An 18,778-nucleotide genomic window follows, 5' to 3' on the forward strand; every position below is an offset into this window, starting at 1 on the left:
TTCTCTGCATTGGGCTCTTAGTTTTTTTAGAACATAAAATCAAAATTGGTACTTGGTATGTAAGATGTTATTGCTTACAATTGAATAAAAATGTGTTGTTTTTCTATCAGATTGGTTCCATTCTAAAACTTCAGTGCACAGAAGGAATCCTGTGTGTGGCTTCCTAGCCTCCCCACTCCTGGAGAAGCACAAAATGTCCCCCCAAGTGCTGTTCCTGGGGGTTGCAGGGACTTCCAAGAGCAGCATCAAAGGAGGTAGAAGGCTGCTGTAAGAAGGGCGAAATCGGTGAAAATTGCCCCGTCTTGCACATGGGAAGTCGTTTGATGGGATCCAGCACATGATTAGGTACACAACAAATACCTAATAATATGATTATCCAACAGGTGGAGTTGGAGAGGGAATCAATCCCTCAGCTCATTCCAAGTTCCTTGGGCTTATTTAGGAGCATGCTATCAGCACCAACCCAACAGGTTTGGCAAAAAGCTTGTTTTACATATAAATAAAATCTCTTTGATTTCACACGTGAATTTTGTACATAATTTTAAGCTTACTTTCATGGCAAATCTTCATTTCATTTTATCTTTGATAAAAACATCTTCTAGAGTGGATGTAATATTTCCTTCTATTTAAAAATACGCAGATGGTTGTGATGAGTTCTTAAAGGCTCAACTTTTAGCCTGAGGAGATGAAGTTTCTATGTTGGCACACACTCTCATTCCTAACAGTAAAAGAACCTCTTCATCTCTTCTAAAAGGCTCAGAGGCTCAAACCACATAAAGTGCTTAAAACAAAACTACATGTAGAGGCCAAAGCAAAAGTTTTAAATATTACAATTAGTTCTACGGGGAAACAGCTAAAATAAGTAAGTAAACAAATGCATAAATAAAAGGTATCCAAATATACGTTTATCACACATGTTTACATGCCAGGCATATTTGTTGGAACATACTGGGAATTTTGGGAGCAGATAAAGCTGGGCTCACTGGTGAATTGAAAAAAATGGAAATCCGGTTGATATTTTGGCCGGGAACAAAAAGCCCATGTGTATAATGTGTTGTGTAACAAAACACTGGACAGGTCTTTTTAATTTAGACTTAATAATACCTTTCAATCCAGTTCCTGATTCTAGACTTGTTGGATAGTTAAATAACTATTCAAAGTGCCACATCGTTCTTGTATGAAGCTGCTGTGCTGAATGGAAAGACGTTTAATTGAAAGGATATCAAATATGTACATCTACCAAAACAAAAATCACGTGTGAAAGCAAAGAGATTTTATTTATATGTAAAACAAGCTTTTTGCCAAACCTGTTGGGTTGGTGATGATAGCATACTCCTAAATAAGCCCAAGGACCTGGAATGAGCTGAGGGATTGATTCCCTCTCCAACTCCACCTGTTGGATAATCATATTATTAGGTACTTGTTGTGTACCTAATCATGTGCTGGATCCCATCAAACGACTTCCCACGTACAAGATGGGGCAATTTTCACCGATTTCGCCCTTCTTACAGCAGCCTTCTACCTCCTTTGATGCTGCTCTTGGAAGTCCCTGCAACCCCCAGGAACAGCACTTGGGGGGACATTTTGTGCTTCTCCAGGAGTGGGGAGGCTAGGAAGCCATGCACAGGATTCTTTCTGTGCACTGAAGTTTTAGAATGGAACCAATCTGATAGGAAAACAACACATTTCTTTATGGTAGTATAAATGGGGATTTTCAAATCCTAGATTTTGTCATTAGTTTGTTGATTGTAAGAACCTATTCTAGTGATTTTTGTACAGTTCTGTATATGAAGTTGTTGTACTTGAAATTGGTTCATTTAATTTTTTTTGAATAAAATTTATTTATTTTTAAATAGCCTAAATTAAAAAGAATACAAATGGTGTGACAATGAGGAAAATCAATAGCAGAACCATCTATTGGAAATCAAAAAGTAAAAGGTATAAGGGGATAAAACACCGTTTGAAATTCTTTATTTCCTCTATTTTAATGAAAGCCAAACCGTGCATGTAAACAAAGTGGTATTCAATTTTCATACCCAACTTAATGTTTTATCTACAAAGACACTGTCCGCATATTTGTACAATACGTATACACCGTTAGTTTAATTGCTGCCTTATGTTTGCTAACCTACTTACAGCACGCTAACTTTTGTTTGCCAAACCGTGCATGTAGGCTTAACTGGACTGCAGACCAGACTGTTCACAGATAAATTTAAAAATGACAGTGCAACACTGTTCTGCCAACCACAAGATGATGCTGTTGTATTGTTATAAAACCTCTGCTCGTCCTTTAGTCAGAGTGCATCAGACAGACAGGCACCCCAGGGGAGGACCACACTGCAGTATCTGCTAGGAAAATCAAGGTGGATTGTTCCATTTGAATGGTTTATGGTTGCATTTGTTTTCTGTGGCCCGTTACAGACAAACATTCCAAGCCTGAACTCCAAAGATCTCATAACTCAGGTTTTCATACTAAGGCTGCCAGCATTCTTTTACGAAAGTGATTGAAGGACCCCAAACCAAGCCTTCAGTCTGAAGCTTGTGATTTTATTTGCTAGAGCACAACAGAAGGCAAGTATTTTCAGTGTGTAATTCAAGAGACTATGGCACTTGCCAATGAACATATGTTCTGTTTTAATATATAGTTAAGACTGCCTATCAAAAAAAAAATCAGCATTCACACTCACACCATAGGAAGTTACCAAGACACAACTGAAAAAACAAAAACATTTCAATGTAATAAATGTTTGGACACAGTAGTCCCTGAATCTGGAAGGTATCCAAGCCGGGCAGGAGGGAATTATATATATGGATACCAGGGTGGATCAATTATCTTTTTAAATTAAAAAATGGATTTTTAACATTTAAATCTGATTTTTTTTATTTAAATCAGATTTTTAAATAAAATGCTTTTTGAGGTGAAATCTATCTAAAGATAAGTTTTCTATTTAAGATACATTATAGTCCCAAGGTTATTCATCACGAAATAAGGATTAGTTTTTATTTATGTAGCATAAGGCTGTATATTGATGCAATGTTTACATTTTTTGGTAAATGAATTCCATTAATCCACTCACAATGTCATGTTCTTCAAGAGGTTTCTGTAAGATTTTGGGAAATTTTTCTATCTATAAGATATGACAGATGCCTGGTTCTGCAGTTCTCAAAACAGTTAATTTGTGTCTGCAGAGATAACATGCCTCTTCTTCATGGCAAAAATGTTATAAAATAAATTTACAAAGTTGAGAAAAAAACCTTAATCTCATTGCTCTTTAGCAAATCTATGTACACAGAATCCACCCCTTACCTCTTAAGTGCTAAGTTTCAAGAAGTTCAATGAATAGAAGATTGATTGGAGTGGAATAGATCTGCACAAGGAGCTAGGTGTGAGGAGGGAAGAGGAAGCAGTGAAAAAGATAGTGAAACCTTTTGTGCAGAATTCTCCACAAGTCTTGGGTTCTTTGTGTGTATAGTCTGAGGATTATCATATTATTCTCTCCCTGAAGGAGAAAACCAATAATGGCAGCAAGCTGTAAAAGAGACTCAGTTTGGGAATATTTTAATGAAGTTCCTCTACCTATGGGTAAGGCAGGCATGTGTACAAAATGCAAACACTGCAACAAAGAAAAGCAAGGCCTGGTGGCCCATATGAAACAACATGATGAGAAGGGCCATTTATGTACAAAACCATACTTTAAATATAGTCTTACTGACTAGACAAAGAAGAAGAGTTGGTTTTTTTCTACCACTTAAGGAAGAATCAAACTGGCTTACAATCACCTTCCCTTCTCCTCCCCATAACAGACACCCTGTGAGGTAGGTGGATCAGAGAGTGTGTGACTAGCCCAAGGTCACCCAGCTGGCTTCATGTGTAGGAGTGGGGAAACAAATCCAGTTCACCAGATTAGCCTCCGCCGCTCATGTGGAGGAGTGGGGAATCAAACCCGGTTGTCCAGATCAGACTCCACCAATCTTAACCACTACACCACACTAGCTCCCACCACGCTGAGAAAGTGTGACTAGTGATTCAAATTGTGAAAATCTAGTCTTATTGACTATTGATTTAAATCGTGATTTAAATTTTTCTTTTATTCTCTGCTGTTGTGACAACAGTCTTAAGCACAAACAGTTCCAACAACAGAACAACAACATAAAAGAGAGTAACAATAACAACAATAAATACTCCTATGACAACTAGGGCATCAAGTTGCGCAGATCTATGTAACTGTTAGATTTGATTACGTGGGGAAAAAACTTGGCAACTGCCAGGGTGATACTGTGATCGCTTCCAGCCAAAAGGGTCAGTAGCTTATAATGGGCTGGAATGCTAACCAGATCCTTTAGAAAGGGAGAGACATGTAATATAGTTCTATACCTATGAAATTTTGGACAATCTGATACACAATGGAGCAAGGTGTCAAGGCTCCCTGTGTCACAGCTACAAAGGCTATCTGCAAATGGAATCTTCCCAAAGCAGCCAAAAGGTTCTGCTGTTGGGACTGAATTAAGATGACGGCTCATCGGTATTTAGGAACTGTCAAGAAGTCAAGATAGACTGGGCTGGAGTCTGGATTTGCCAATCCCAATAGAAGAACAAACTCTACGGGCCTGGATTCTGGTACTGAGCTGATCTAAGGCATAGAGGCATTTCAAAATTAAATTTCTAATAGAGGTCAGACTGAGGCAATCAATATCATTAGGGAAGATCCCCAGACAGTCTAGGTGAGAGATTACTAGTTTCTGCCAGGTTGTTCTAAAAGCATCCATCCTCAGTAAAAAGAGCCCCCCTGTTTCTGGGATGATAAAGTTAGCTTCAGACAAAATCTAAAAGCAGATGCCCAGGCCCTTGCCTCAAATTGATTTAAATCGATTTGATTTATATCAAATCCACACTGATAGATACACAACAAGGAGCTGGCAAATGTGTAGAAAAAATTCTGCAGAAAAAGATGGCTGATCATGCAAGAAAACAATAGTAGCCATTACCTACAATCCCATTTGAAATCAAAAGGTGTCAGATTTCAGTTAACATGCTCTTTAGCCCTTGAGAGATTTGTTGGAATTAGTTAAGAACATAATGGATTGGATCCTGCAGTCTGTTGGCATAAGGTCATAGAACTTTCTCATGTTATCCTCCCTTTTCCTAGAAGTCCCTTCTGATCAAAGGTTTGCAAATAGCCACACAGGTTGGCTATACTCCTGCCTCCCCCATCACTAAATGGAAATTCGCCCATGTGAGTTCTGTGACCCTAGAACAAACTTTCCTGAAGTCAGAAAGAACTGCTGGGGTAAGGGGAACATGGGAAAGATCACAATCTCCAGTACCTTCTGCTGATAAACCACTGGATCTAATCCAAGAATTATTGCATTTATTCAGAGGCATATATAGTATAGACACAACAGCTACTTTTTTCACTGCTTAACACACACGAGAAAAGAATACCTGCAACAGAAAGTGGAGTTCACTTCTTTCTGCTTTCCACTTCTCTGACTGATACCTAAACTCCTCTCCTGTCACTTCCCTTATCTCTGATTCTATCATGCTCTTCTGTTCTTCCTGGTACTCCAAGGTGTCCTTGACATGGATACAGTTTAACTTTTATTAATAAAACAGTTAAGTGCTACAGGTTTAAATCATGAAATTAAACTTACTAAGCAGAAATTCACAGGACAGTAAAACCCTGTTTTTCTTATGGCCAGCAAGTGCCGTTTCACAAGGTCTAGTTTCCTTCACAGTTATCAGCCAGTTTGCACAGTTCACCATATGGATGAATAAGCATTAAATCCAGACATTCTGAACTATTCACAAGTAAGCCAATGCCCTATGTTGCATATAAAAGAGCCAAGAAACAACATGGTACCTCTTACTTGCAGAAAGAGCTCTGTCCCTTATACAGTGAGCTATGGGTAGACCTACTTGACTCCACAGAGCTTCCTTACCTCATGGTCAAAGCCTTTCAAAGACCTTGTGCATCAAAACACTATGTGGTGTCCAAATCTGATGGTTTGCCCCAATAATCTGGTGTTAAAGCAGAAGCAGTAGAGAAAGCGTGTCAATCCTGGGTAAATCCAAACAAGATTCTTGTGATGGAATCAACCACATTGTTCCAAGTCTACTTTGTCAATATTTTAATGGAGGAGTGTTTTGTAAGAAGCACTGAGCTGTTCTGGTAAAGAACTGTGCATATCAATAGCATTAGATTCCCACCATAACTTGTGGAAACGTTCCTCAAACAACTTGCAAGTTATGGAATCAGTCCTTACAGCAGCAGCACCCTGATTTCAACAGTATTTCTACTATTATAGGGGTTTTAAGAACTAGTCACTCAGTTTACATGCAACATCAAACTATGGGCCGCACATTAAACAAATGTGCCTTGGGCTCACACGCTCCCTCTTCCCTTTCTCCCCTTGCATGCTATGATCCCTTCTCTTTTCCCCTGATTTGAGACAGACCACACAGTTGGCTGTTACACCCTAACCAGTAAATTATTACTTGTGCTTCGCTATTCCAACTGGAACTGCAGACTAACAGTGTTCAGATACAATCACAAGCGATGGCTTGCCTCACAACAGGGAAGGAGGAAGTAATGCAATGGGAAGAGGCAGTCTGTGATTCTGGGGCTAGTTTCTGCAATGCCAAACCACGGTTTAATATTTCATCTGAACCATTCTGATATGTTTAAGATATGTTACAAAGATAGGAGACTGCAGAACTGTAGCAACAAACAACACTGCCCAGAATAAGAAATAAATATTCTCAGTATTGGTGAGTTTATACTAAATTGTTTTTAGTATTTAACCATTCTATACCTGTTCCAAATTGGTTTTACAGCAAGACAGACACTAATTTAATATAACAAGCTATTTTTCCATAGCTTCCTCACCCAATGCTTGCACAACTTGAATAAAGGCATACCTTCAATATATCTTCCAGTTTAGTCCTCTCCTTCAACAGTAATTCATATTCACTATTGCAGGACTTGATAATAAGGTCTTTCTCAGCTATGTCATTTACAAGTCTTTGCTGTTTGTCATCCCAGTGCTGCTGAGAAATATGAAAGGCTCTCTCGGTCTCATTCAACTTCTGCTGAAAAGCTGAAATTGTCGCTATTGAGAAGAGAAACAAAGCGATGTGCTCATCAAACTTAAAGTACTATGAACACATTATTAAAACCAGCAGAAGTTATTTTTGTTCCCTTCTACATAACAATATAACAGAAAAGTAACAAAGGAAGAATTATATTCTGGAACTGGAGATTTCTTTCTATTTGTACTTGTACTATAGATTTATTACCACTAAGAATCCACACAAAGTTCACAGGAGAGAAGCTCAATGAGCTGAAGCAGAGGGTGGAAATCTTTTAAATAGAATAGAGTAAATATGCAAGATGAGGGTTTTTTAAATTTGTTTTTGTTTTGACACAGCAGTGCAAGACTTATCACACCAAAACTGATGTCAGTCTTGTAAACAAATCCTGAACTAATTATAAGCTCACAAATAGTCGTTTGTGCCCTGAAAGAACCAGGTTTGTCAAGAGTCCCCTGATTGATCTCCAGAAAAGTCTCCTTAACCCCCCTTGAGTCTTCACTACAGCAACCCAGTAACACTACCGCCATTGCCAAGTGTCAAGATTTTGCAGCCCACAGTGAGTTTGTTGTTTGTTGTTTTAATCTGCCTATTTTAAAACGTTGTGGAGTCCTTTGTGGGCAGTGAGCATATCTTCATGTGATGAGGAGAAAAAAAGGCAAAAAATATTCCTCCTGCAGAGCCCCTTTTCACTCACGTTGTTGGTTTTATCTAAACCAAGAACAGGGATTAGTTAGTCTCCACCAGACAAAGCTCAGGCAGATTCTGGTTGGCTCAAACTTTGAGGACTCAGTTGGAAAAAAAGAAAATCCTCAATGTAAAATAAGGAAAAAGTGAGACACAACTAACATTTTGTCCCAGACAACAATATGAGAAATGGAGAGCCGGGATTATGCACACATTATTTATAAAGATCACCACGAACATGGTGCTTTACACAACTCCATAAGCAAAACAAACAAACAAATCCCTGAGGAGGAGAGTTGGTTTTTATATCCCGCTTTTCTCTACCATAAGGAGTCTCAAAGAAGTCTACAATCACCTCCCCCCCCCCAAAAAAAAGGTAGGTGGGGCTGAGAGAGTTCTGAGAGAACTGTGCTGAGAGGTCACTCAGCAGACTTCATGCGGAGAAGCTGGAAATCAAACCCGGTTCTCCAGATTAGAGGCCGCCGCTCTTAACCACTACACCAAGCTGGTGTAGGAGCATGGAAGGGAAAGCAGCAAGTGAAGAATGGCAAGGACATACCTCTAAAGAAGGCAGAGAAGTAGTTGAGAAGCACCTGGCTGCACTGGATGACTACAAATCCCCCGGCAGAGGCGGATCTACTGTGAAACTAATGAAGCTTAAGCTTCAGGGCCCCTAATCCCGGAGGGGCCCCCTGAAGCAACTTTTTTTTTAATGAGTGAATTTCTCAACTTAATTGATGGATATTTTAAGTGATAGAATCATAAGCTAATGGGTTGAAGTACTTAATATTGACTTTAGAATATGCTCTAACACCCATTTCATATGGCCTGAAAACGTCCCTGTAATTGGTCAAATTTCAAAATTTTCTCGGCGCTTGCAACACTCAAATCCCCAGCTGTAAGGGCCCACTGAGCTCGCCTGAATTTATTCACAGCCTTCATTTGGGCAGCTGGATCCTCAAATCCTTCATTGGTGTACGGCTTAACAGCTCTGTAGTTTTATTTTGTCACTGTATGGCCCATTTTCAAGGACTCTACCCCAACACCCTGTTCTCCACCATTTCAGCCTCAAGGTCCTTGCAAGGGCAGCAAGGCCCTTTGGACCTTGTTGGATGTTGCCCTATTGTTGCTGGTTGCGAAGGAGGCCCCATAACAGTTCAAGCTTCAGGGCCCCAAAAATGTAGGTCCACCACTGTCCCTTGTCAGACGGTATGCACCCGAGAGTGCTCAAAGAACTTTCTAGAGAGCTTACAGAGGCAAGGACATTCATCTAAAGAAGAGTATCTGCAGGTTGCTAGGCACTTTAGGTCAACCATTAGAGAGGCCAAAGCTCACAATGACCTGTTGCTGGCCAGGGAGGCTCGCTACAGCAAGAAAAGCTTCTTCAGATATGTGAGGAGCAAATGGCATCAAATTTAATTTAGATGTAAGTGGGAAAGTGACTGGGAAATCTCATACAATTACCTTTGACTTTAAAAGAGGGAACTTCTCTAAAATGAGAAAACTGGTAAAGAGGAAGTTGAAAAGAACAGTTAAGAGGGTTAAATCTCTTGAAAAGGCTTGGGGGTTACTCAAGTCCACATTACTAGAGGCTCAGCTAGCTTGTATACCGCAGGTCAAGAAAGGTAGTAATAAGTCCAAGAGGTCACCACCATGGCTAACAGGTAAGGTGAAGGAAGCAATTAGAGAAAAAAAGTCTTCCTTCAGAGACTGGAAGGTTTGCCCAAATGAGGCGAACAGAAGCAAACACAAACTTGACAAAGGAAATGCAAGCAGATAATTAGAGATGCAAAAAAATATTTTGAGGAGCTTATTGCTAAACACATCAAAACAAACAATAAGAAATTATTTAAGTATATTAGGAGTAGGAAAAGAGCTAGGGAAGTGGTTGGACCATTGGATGAAAATGGGAGTAAAGGAACTCTAAGGGAGGATAAAGCGATTGCTGAAAAACTAAATAAATTCTTCTCATCTGTCTTCACTGTTGAAGATACAGGGCAGATTCCTTCTCCTGAACAGAGATTTTGGAGAGGGGAAAATGAGGAACTGAGGCAAATAGTGGTAACAAGGCAGGAAGTCCTAGAACGTCTAGACAAACTGCAAACTAACAAGTCACAGGGACTAAGATTCATCCTAGAGTTCTTCAAGAACTCAGATGGGAAATTGCTGAACTTCTAACGAATATATGTAATATGTCCCTTCGATCAGCCTCTGTACCAGAGGACTGGAGAATGGCCAACGTAACACCCATTTATAAAAAAGGTTCAAGGGGGGTCCCAGGAAATTACAGGCCAGTTAACGTCTGTTCCGGGTAAATTAGTGGAAAGCATTATTAAAGATAGAATTGTCAAGCATATAGAAGGGCAAGGTCTGCTGGGCAAAACCCAACATGGCTTCTGTAAGGGTAGGTCCTGTCTCACTAGCCTATTAGAGTTTTTTGATAGCGTCAATAAGCATGTGGACAGGAATGAGCCTGTGGATACTGTGTATTTGGATTTCCAAAAAGCTTCTGACAAAGTCCCCCACCAAAGACTGCTAAGCAAACTTCATAGTCATGGGATAAGAGGACAAGTCCTCTTATGGATTGAGAGCTGGCTGAAAAATAGGAAGCAGAGAGTAGGAATCAATGGTCAGTTCTCACAATGGCGGGATGTGAGCAGTGGGGTGCCTCAGGGATTTGTGTTGGGACTGGTGCTTTACAACCTGTTCATCAATGACCTGGAGTTGGGGTTAAACAGTGAAGTAGCCAAGTTTGCAGATGACACCAAATTATTTAGGGTGGTTAAAACAAAATCAGACTGTGAAGAGCTCCAGAAGGATCTCTGCGTACTGGAAGAATGGGCATTAAATTCATTTCAGCATTCAATTTCATTTCACCACATTTTGCTATTCCTATCAGGTGTTACTGAGTCAAATCAACCGTTTTTTGCTTTTCATTTTGAAGTGTTTTAAAATGTGTAACAAAAAGAGAGATTAAAATAAAGTATAAACAGGGGTGGGAGGTAATCCAAACATATTCCTAAAGAGGATAAACCCAGATGAAGGCAACAAAAACCCACAAGGGATCCCTTCAGACAGTGTCTCACTATACCACGAAGCAGACATTAAAGCACCAATACCAGGCAATCAAATTAAGCCACAACCTAGAAGAAACCAGAGAAGCAACAAATTCAGGATTCAGTACTGAGAGCACTTCCAACATCTACAGCTCCTAAGCAACAAAAGAATGTTTTACAGCTATATTTCAGGTCTATAATCACTCTGGACAATAGTAAAATAAGATTTAGGAAGCCTAAAACTTTCCTTTGTGTAAAATTCAAGCAAAGCTTTTTGTATGCAATATTCAAAGGTAGTTTGAAAGAAATACTCTATCCTTTATATTTGTGATGTTTTGCTGTTGTGTGTCAGAAAGGTAGATCAAAGGTTGAATGTGATTTGAAAGAGTTTGCAAGTGATACCTTGTTTCCAAAAATAGGAACACAGATCTTGGAGATATAGGGTAACTGAAATCTCACCACCATTCTTGTTTTTAAGCTTGGATTTTTTCTCTCCTTGAAATCACATTGGGTTTCTTTCTTCCTTTTTTTGAAGGTAACAAAATTGAGAAAAACATGAAAGAATACAAGCAAGCTATGAAAAAACATTCTGGAGAATGAAAACATGGCTTTGCTCAGTAGTTTTATCAAATAAAATGCCAGTTTTGCAGAACAGCAGGTGGGAAATGGTGAAGATGGGTGAAGGGACCAGGGAAGGGCCTGAAATGCAACAGCTATATCGTCTCTATAATCTACTGCCCACAGTTAAAACTTGGTAATTCTATGTCATTTTGTCCACTTGGGGTAGTGCATTATGTTGTGTGTGAACTCATTAGAAGGAGAGGAAGAGCAAATAAAAAGAACAAAAGCAAGGTGAGTTCAAAGTACAGTGTAAACTCATGACACAAAGGCTCTGTTCTCCCACAGTTTTAGTCTGGGCTTTAACTCTTACCTCGAAGCTGTTCAGTTTGTTTGTTTGCTTCACATAACTTGTCTTCTGTTGAACACCGTTTCAGACCAGCTTCTTTCCTTGCAATAGCAAGCTCATACTCCAGACTTTGTCTAACAGCCTCACCTTTCTCAACTTCAGCTCGCAACTTGGCAATCTGACTTAGGTATTTTGATAGCTGTGAAAGGAATTTGTACGTACAGATAGGTGAGATAGCTTTTTCTTGTAGGTATTAACAACAATGGCTTGGATGATAACCTTGTTTTCCACTGGAGGAAGGGGAGGGATTTTCACCAATCCCATCCCCTCACACTACAAAGAGTGCTGTATCTGGGGGTTTGCCGAACCCTGGTGTACAATGGACTGCAGTGGGAAAGGGAGGCATGAAGTTCTTATTCTGCTCACTGAGATCCATTTGTGCTACTTTAGATAGAAGGCAGTGTTTGAAGGAACACACTATTGAAAAGGTAAATTGTCAGCACTTTTAAAATTAAAAATTGAATTGTGATGCATAAGCAAATTAATTCAAATTTAAACATGCTATTAAAATATAGGGTAAATGCCTCATCAGAACATTTTTGATAGATCAGGTTTAAGTTGTACAATATGCTTTCCTTCTCTCCTTTTCTATTTATATGCAGTCACATAATTATGGAGCCCTGACCCGGACAGCCCAGGTCACATCTCAGAAGATCTCAGCGTCAACCCCGGCAAGTATTTGAATGGGAGACTTCCAAGAAATACCAGGGTTGCAAATCCTGAAGGGGGGGAGTGCTCTTAGGAGCCAGTGTGACCTCTGCGCTGGCGTCCGTGCTACTTGCTCTGTGCAAACAGGCATGGATGCCTGCGTAGGGCCACTTATGCTGGCCCCCCTGGATCACAACGGCAGCATGGCTCTCGGATGCCGGCATGGCCTCCAATCGACGTTCTCCCAGCACAAGTCCCTGCGCCGGCATCCCAGGAGGCATTCCTGGGGCATTCCGGGGGACACAGCTGCCATTAGACAGCTTCCTAACCCTATTTGTGCTGGGAACACCCCAACGCAATGGCATTGCTATGCCACCATTTGGTGGTGCAGCATCACTGTTTGCAATGGGGCCTTTCCACCCATTTTAAGGTCTTTTTTTGTTTTTAAACCCCCCTTTTCCAACCATGGTGGCTAGGAAACCTCTGTGGTGGCGCTGTCCCCAGCCACCGCGGTTGCCAGGATTGCTCTGTAAGATGAAGCACTTACCTCTTCGTTATGTTCAGCAGTTAAATCCAGTTTTTCTTTCGTGGCCTGATGGAGTTTCCTTCTCAAATCTTCTTTAGTATCCATGTTTTGTTCTCTGCTGTTGGGCAAAGATGCCTTTCTACCATGCCTGCTTCAAAATAGAATAATTTTAACAGAATTATATCAGCTTTGAACTTCAGGAGTTCAGTCTTAATATGTATAGGTAAGTCCCACACAGCTTTCCAAAGTAATATGGTTAAGATGCAGCAATACTATTTAACAGTCTGTCACATTTATTTTAAATTGCAACAATTATCCATGAAATCTCCAGTGCACTATATTATTGTAAAAGGCTTCTGCCACACTTATCCACCTCTTAAATTTTATTTTCATCACTGCTAAAAAAGTAAGTTTTTGCAGCCTTACAAGGAAAAAACAAAACTCTCTCAACTTCTCTACTGTGAGAATATAAATATTTTACTACTTATGAAATCAAACCTCAAGGCTTGGGTTTGGGTTGCAGTTAATATCCAAAAACTGAATGAACATCATCATTCACAGACCAATTTTGTGAAATAGCCATAAACAGAATGGAAAATGGAAAAATTTCTGACATGCAAAACTGAATGCTGACAATCTATTTAGGCCAATGTCAACATTTACCATCATACCTGAGTAGTTGGATATTCACAACATTATTGTGAGATTTATTAATGTTTATTCCCTTTTTAAAGAACTCAGGCCAATGCACACTAAATCCTCACCCACTCTTGTATCCTGACAATAACCCTATAAATGAGGATGGTGGGTGGGGGGGAGACACTGCCCCAAAGTTACCCAGGGAGCTTCATGAATGTGTAAGCATTTAAACCAGGTTCTCTCCACTCTAAATTCAGCATCCACTACATCACACTCACTCACTTTGAATGACCAGATTTGAATGTCAGCATTCATTTCCGAAGTATACATATTTTAATAACCAGAAGTAATTTACATCACTATCACCTTGAAACACATGCAGAGCTAATAGAATTTAGCACTACCAGTCTAACTGCTCCATTATAAAATTGATTTAGCTTTTATTTTTAAACAAAATTTAGAAGCAGACGCAAATAGGAGTTGGGCGGCACATACGGACAGAGGTGCGCAAGGCATGAAGGAGGGTCGGCTGGCGCCTGGAAGGCAGGGCAGAATAAGTGACCAGCAAAGTGAGTGGTGTAACTATCCTGATGACTTTAGCAGGAAGTACCTTAATAAATACCTTAATAAAGCACCTTAATAAAGCCTGATAAGCACACCAGCATTACCTCCCTATGAGTATTTTGGCTTGAACAGGAAAATGGATAGTCAATCCCAGCCCGGTCTGCTAAGGACTCCCACAATGGGCTTACAGATGCCCCAAGGGGGTGTAGAATGCATCCCTGAGGCTGTGTGTGTGTGTAAAGTGCCTTCAAGTCACAGCCGACTTATGGCGACCCTTTTTGGGGTTTTCATGGCAAGAGACTAACAGAGGTGGAATGCCAGTGCCTTCCTCTGCACTGCAACCCTGGTATTTCTTGGTGATCTCCCATCCAAATACTAACCAGGGCTGACCCTGCTTAGCTTCTGAGATCTGACGAGATCAGGCTAGCCTGGGCTATCCAGGTCAGGGCATCCCATAGGCTACAAATGGATAATAGCAGGGCAGCTTCTCCCCCCATTGTTGCTGCCATCACCAGGGCCACCACGCCTACCAGCCACCCCTTCCCATCACCAACAATGCAGCCATGCCCAACATGCCTCGTGATCTTGTTGCCAGGTGCACTGAAGCTTCTGTCTTCCCACTGCTGCTGCTATCACTGGGGTCACTGCAGCTCCCAGACACAGCCACCCCCACCCACCCAACACACACACCATTGCTGACAATGCAGCCAGGCCCAGTGTGCCTCCCAGCCCCATTGCCAGGCTTGCTACAATTTGATTAAAACTCTAGTAAGCGCATATGGCTCACACAATCCCAATCAGCTATCCTTGCTTTAATGCATCCTTAGTTATACAAAGACATCTTAACTGCACAGGCAGCTTGTCATCTGGATGCTTCTGCTATGCAGTGAGTTGAGTGTCACCACTTTCCATTAACTATTTAGAAATCGTGAGGGAAGACATGGTCACCTAATAGTCAGAGTTGACATTCCATGCAGTAAGAATCAGTTCAAAAAGACTTTAAAGTCACCTTCAGCAAGGGGTTGTCTGTTTCCATAGGGACAGTTTCTATATTAGCAGCAATGGTATGGCTGCTGCTGCAGTAAGAAATCATGCAGTTGGTCCCACCTACGTGATTAGTTTTTATCAACATTACTAGGAGCTACATAGGAACAGCCACAGCTGGTAATGTATGAATCGGCTGGGTACCCAAGGTTGGGTAAAAAGAATATATATATATATATAAGTCTATGTATAAATACTGAAAGTATAATTTATTAGAAGCGCTATGTAAAATTTAAAATTGTGCTATTGTAATGCTTTTAAATTTTACATAGCGCTTCTAATAAATTATACTTTCAGTATTTATACAAAGACTTATTTATATTTTCTTTTCACCCAAACTTGGGTACCCAGCTTTTGTTTTTAGGTTGGGTTTTATTCCCCTCCTTTTTTTCTTCCACTAAAGTATGAATCAGGCCATATTTTCAGCTAATGAGAATCACAAAGAGGTTGATTGATCTGAACAGAGCCAAGGGGAAAACAACTGTATATCAGACAGGGTGGATTTTATTTGAATCAAAATGATTTAAATCACGATTTAAATCACTAGTCAGTAAGACTTGATTTAAATCATGTTTTTTTAAAGAAAGACTAATTCTTGCTGGTAAAATAATATTCACAACCAGATGAAGATTTCATTTTTGGAATGATAAATTTTCCAGTTATATAATTTTACAGTTATATAAAAAAATTACTGATTTGGAAATACATAGATAATTTTGCAATTATTGCGAGGAAGAGGAACTTCATTGAAAGATTCCCAAACTGGGTCTCTTTAAGACCTGCTGCCATTATAGGTTTTCTCCTCCAGAGAGAGAATACTGTGATAAACCTCAGGCTATACACACAAATGTAATGGAATTTCAAAGGGGCTATATCTCCCAGCAGCCCTGGCTCTGGCGAGGCTGGCCTTTCTTTTTCCAGAGGGGAGGAGGGAGGAGGAGAGACACAGTTGGTAGGCCTAGGCTGGAGCAGGCTGGCAGGAAGGACAGGCAGAGGAGGAAAAACAGGCTGGTGGAAAGCTGGAAAAGGGGAACCATAGACCAGCACAGCTCTTCACAATTTACCATTAAAACCCTTAGTGTTACGCTCTACCCACAGGTTAATACAAATAGTAAAAAAGTTGTTTGTACTCTGTGCAAACTATAAATTACCCATTAAAATTATTGACATGCCGGTGTTCTCAGCAGCATCTGATGAATTCTACAGGCCGCTGCACAAAACTCATCCGTTCCTAATATAACCTGTGGATTTTCATCTATAAGGAACATTTTAGTATGCTCCTGACCTGAGTGGCTGGAATGCTGACTAAGCCAGGGGGAGATAAACTTAGAACGAACCTCTTGATATAATGGACAAACTTAGAACGAACCTCTTGGTATAATGGACAGCATAGTAGAATGTGCTCTGTTGTTTCAATTTCCTTTAAAGCACAGGGACATACAGAAAGGTTCCCTTGGAGGATAGAGTATCTCCCATCCACAACTGCCGAGCAAAAAGCTTGGCATCTGGCAAGGGTGAATGCTTTCCTATATCTAAAGATCTCTAATTGGGAGAGGTAGACGGCAGGAGAGGCTACATATCTGGACTATTCTGCTGACAGGAAAGTTGGTGCCTTCTCTAGATCTTTTTGGCGCTCCATATCCAGTATCCTTTGTTTTATAGCTTGCCTCGCCTGATCATGTCCCATTTACAGGGCCAATTGAGGGGAAAAGCCCATTTCGGCCAACTTGCCTCTGACTGCCTTCAGCCATGTAGAGTGGTAATTATCTAAAAGAATCGAGGGGGTTAGGCCTTGAGGTTTTAGGTTTAACTTAAGCCAGAGATAGATCGATGCAAGACATGCCCTAGCCTCTACTTTGATCTTGCCAGTCAAGCATCTGTGATAATATCTTCTTGTTAGAAAAACTGCCCCAAATAATCTTACAGAAACCTCTGGAAGAGCATGACATTGTGAATGGATTAATGGATTCATTTACCAAAAAATTTAAACATTGCATAAATATAAAGCCTCACGCTACATAATTAAAAACTTATCCTTATTTCCTGATGAATAGCCTTTTGACTATAATGCATCTTAAATGGAAAACTATCTTTAGATAGATTTTTCCTCCAAAAGCATTTTATTTTTAAAAATCCAATTTAAATTTAAAAAATCCAATTTAAATAAAAAAATCTGATTTTTTTAAAAATCACTGATTTTTATCCACCCTGATATCAGACGAACACACATCTCACCACAGTTTAATTACTGTAATATTTAGTGTTATTGTAAAATGAACACACACAATTACCCTAGTTTTTTTGGTAGTGAAAACTTATTAGAGGCCAGTTATAAATTCTTACCTCTTAGTTACCTGTTCAGCTGGCATCTCAAAGTAGGAGATAAAAAATAGAACAGAACTGCATCTGGATCAGGTACAACTTATCAGGTAAATAAGGAAGAGACTCAAACTAATAGATGTGCTGTTTTTAATATTTTAAAATATATTTTAAAGATAAATGTACAATAGAAAGTAAATTAAATATGAAAAGTTATCTTCAAGATCATAGTATCCACTACACATTGCAATAAAGGGAAAATAGTTCTGGATCCAACCAAACTTGTCCTACTTGTATGGGGGGAGGAAGTGAATTATGTCCATCAATTCTACCCTTCAGCAGCAGCCTCTTGGATCACAACCCATACCCTTCCAGAGTGCCCCCCAAAAGCCACAAGATTAAGGGGGGCATAGCAAGAATTAGGAGGCACGAAAAGATCCAGTCTATATAGCTCCACTCAGTTTTTGTAAGAAATAAATAGGTCCAATAAAATAGATCTGGTCTCTTTTATTCATTTCATACTATTATTTTATTCGACTTTTATCCCACCAAATGCTCACCCCTAGTTGTCAACTTTATATTTTTGGACTGCCCTTCTCTGATGAAGACAGCGTACTTTATGAGCTGGTTACAAAGTCTAGGGCACCTTCTTGTAATTTTAGAATAGAAATTATGGTTTTAAAGTTTATGTTTTAATGCTTTAATGTTTTTAATTAATACTTTATTAAAATAAACCCAATAAAACACAATGGTCTAGAACACAAATTACTAAATACATCAGCATCAAAATATATAAGCTCACATTCCAGAAAAAAAAGATTTAATGCTTTAATGTTGATGTTATTTGTATTGTTGTTGGAAGTCGCCCTAAGGCCAGCCATGCCGGGGGAGGGTGGTGTACAAATAAAATAAAGAAATAATAACAAAAGATAAACTCACCTTTTAACTTCAGGAGCCATATAATTGATTGGAGAAGTCATGACAATTATTTTCTTTCTTTTTTGTCTACATTCTCTGAACAACGATCTCCACAATTTATATTCATTTACAGCAAAAGGAAGACAAACATTGCTTGTTCCCACACATCTTGAGGACACACTACAACCTAAAATACATACATTTAAGTGGCCATTTTAATTACATTCTCTTATTAACAAAATCATCCACATTTACTCATCTACAATGAGTCATTAAAACAGTTCATGTCTGCCTTCCCAGAACCAAATACTATCGGGCAA

At 39.7% G+C, this 18,778-nt stretch overlaps 1 protein-coding gene across 1 annotated transcript in view; it reads right to left on the reverse strand.

The window, feature by feature from the left end:
• The window catches only part of LOC130492893 (coiled-coil domain-containing protein 171-like), a 160,251-nt gene extending 147,155 nt beyond the window's left edge, over positions 1 to 13,096 (reverse strand). Inside the window, exons 1-3 of the mRNA XM_056866654.1 lie at positions 12,996 to 13,096; positions 11,765 to 11,939; positions 6,920 to 7,110 (exon numbers count right to left, since the gene is read on the reverse strand). Of these exons, the coding sequence (XP_056722632.1) occupies positions 6,920 to 7,110; positions 11,765 to 11,939; positions 12,996 to 13,079 (450 nt within the window). The 5' untranslated portion in view covers positions 13,080 to 13,096. The remainder of the gene's footprint in view (positions 1 to 6,919; positions 7,111 to 11,764; positions 11,940 to 12,995) is intronic.
• Positions 13,097 to 18,778: the final 5,682 nt, after the last annotated feature.

The sequence above is a fragment of the Euleptes europaea genome, unplaced genomic scaffold, assembly GCF_029931775.1.
Source record: "Euleptes europaea isolate rEulEur1 unplaced genomic scaffold, rEulEur1.hap1 H_1, whole genome shotgun sequence".
In the NCBI taxonomy this organism is placed as follows: Eukaryota; Metazoa; Chordata; class Lepidosauria; order Squamata; family Sphaerodactylidae; genus Euleptes; species Euleptes europaea.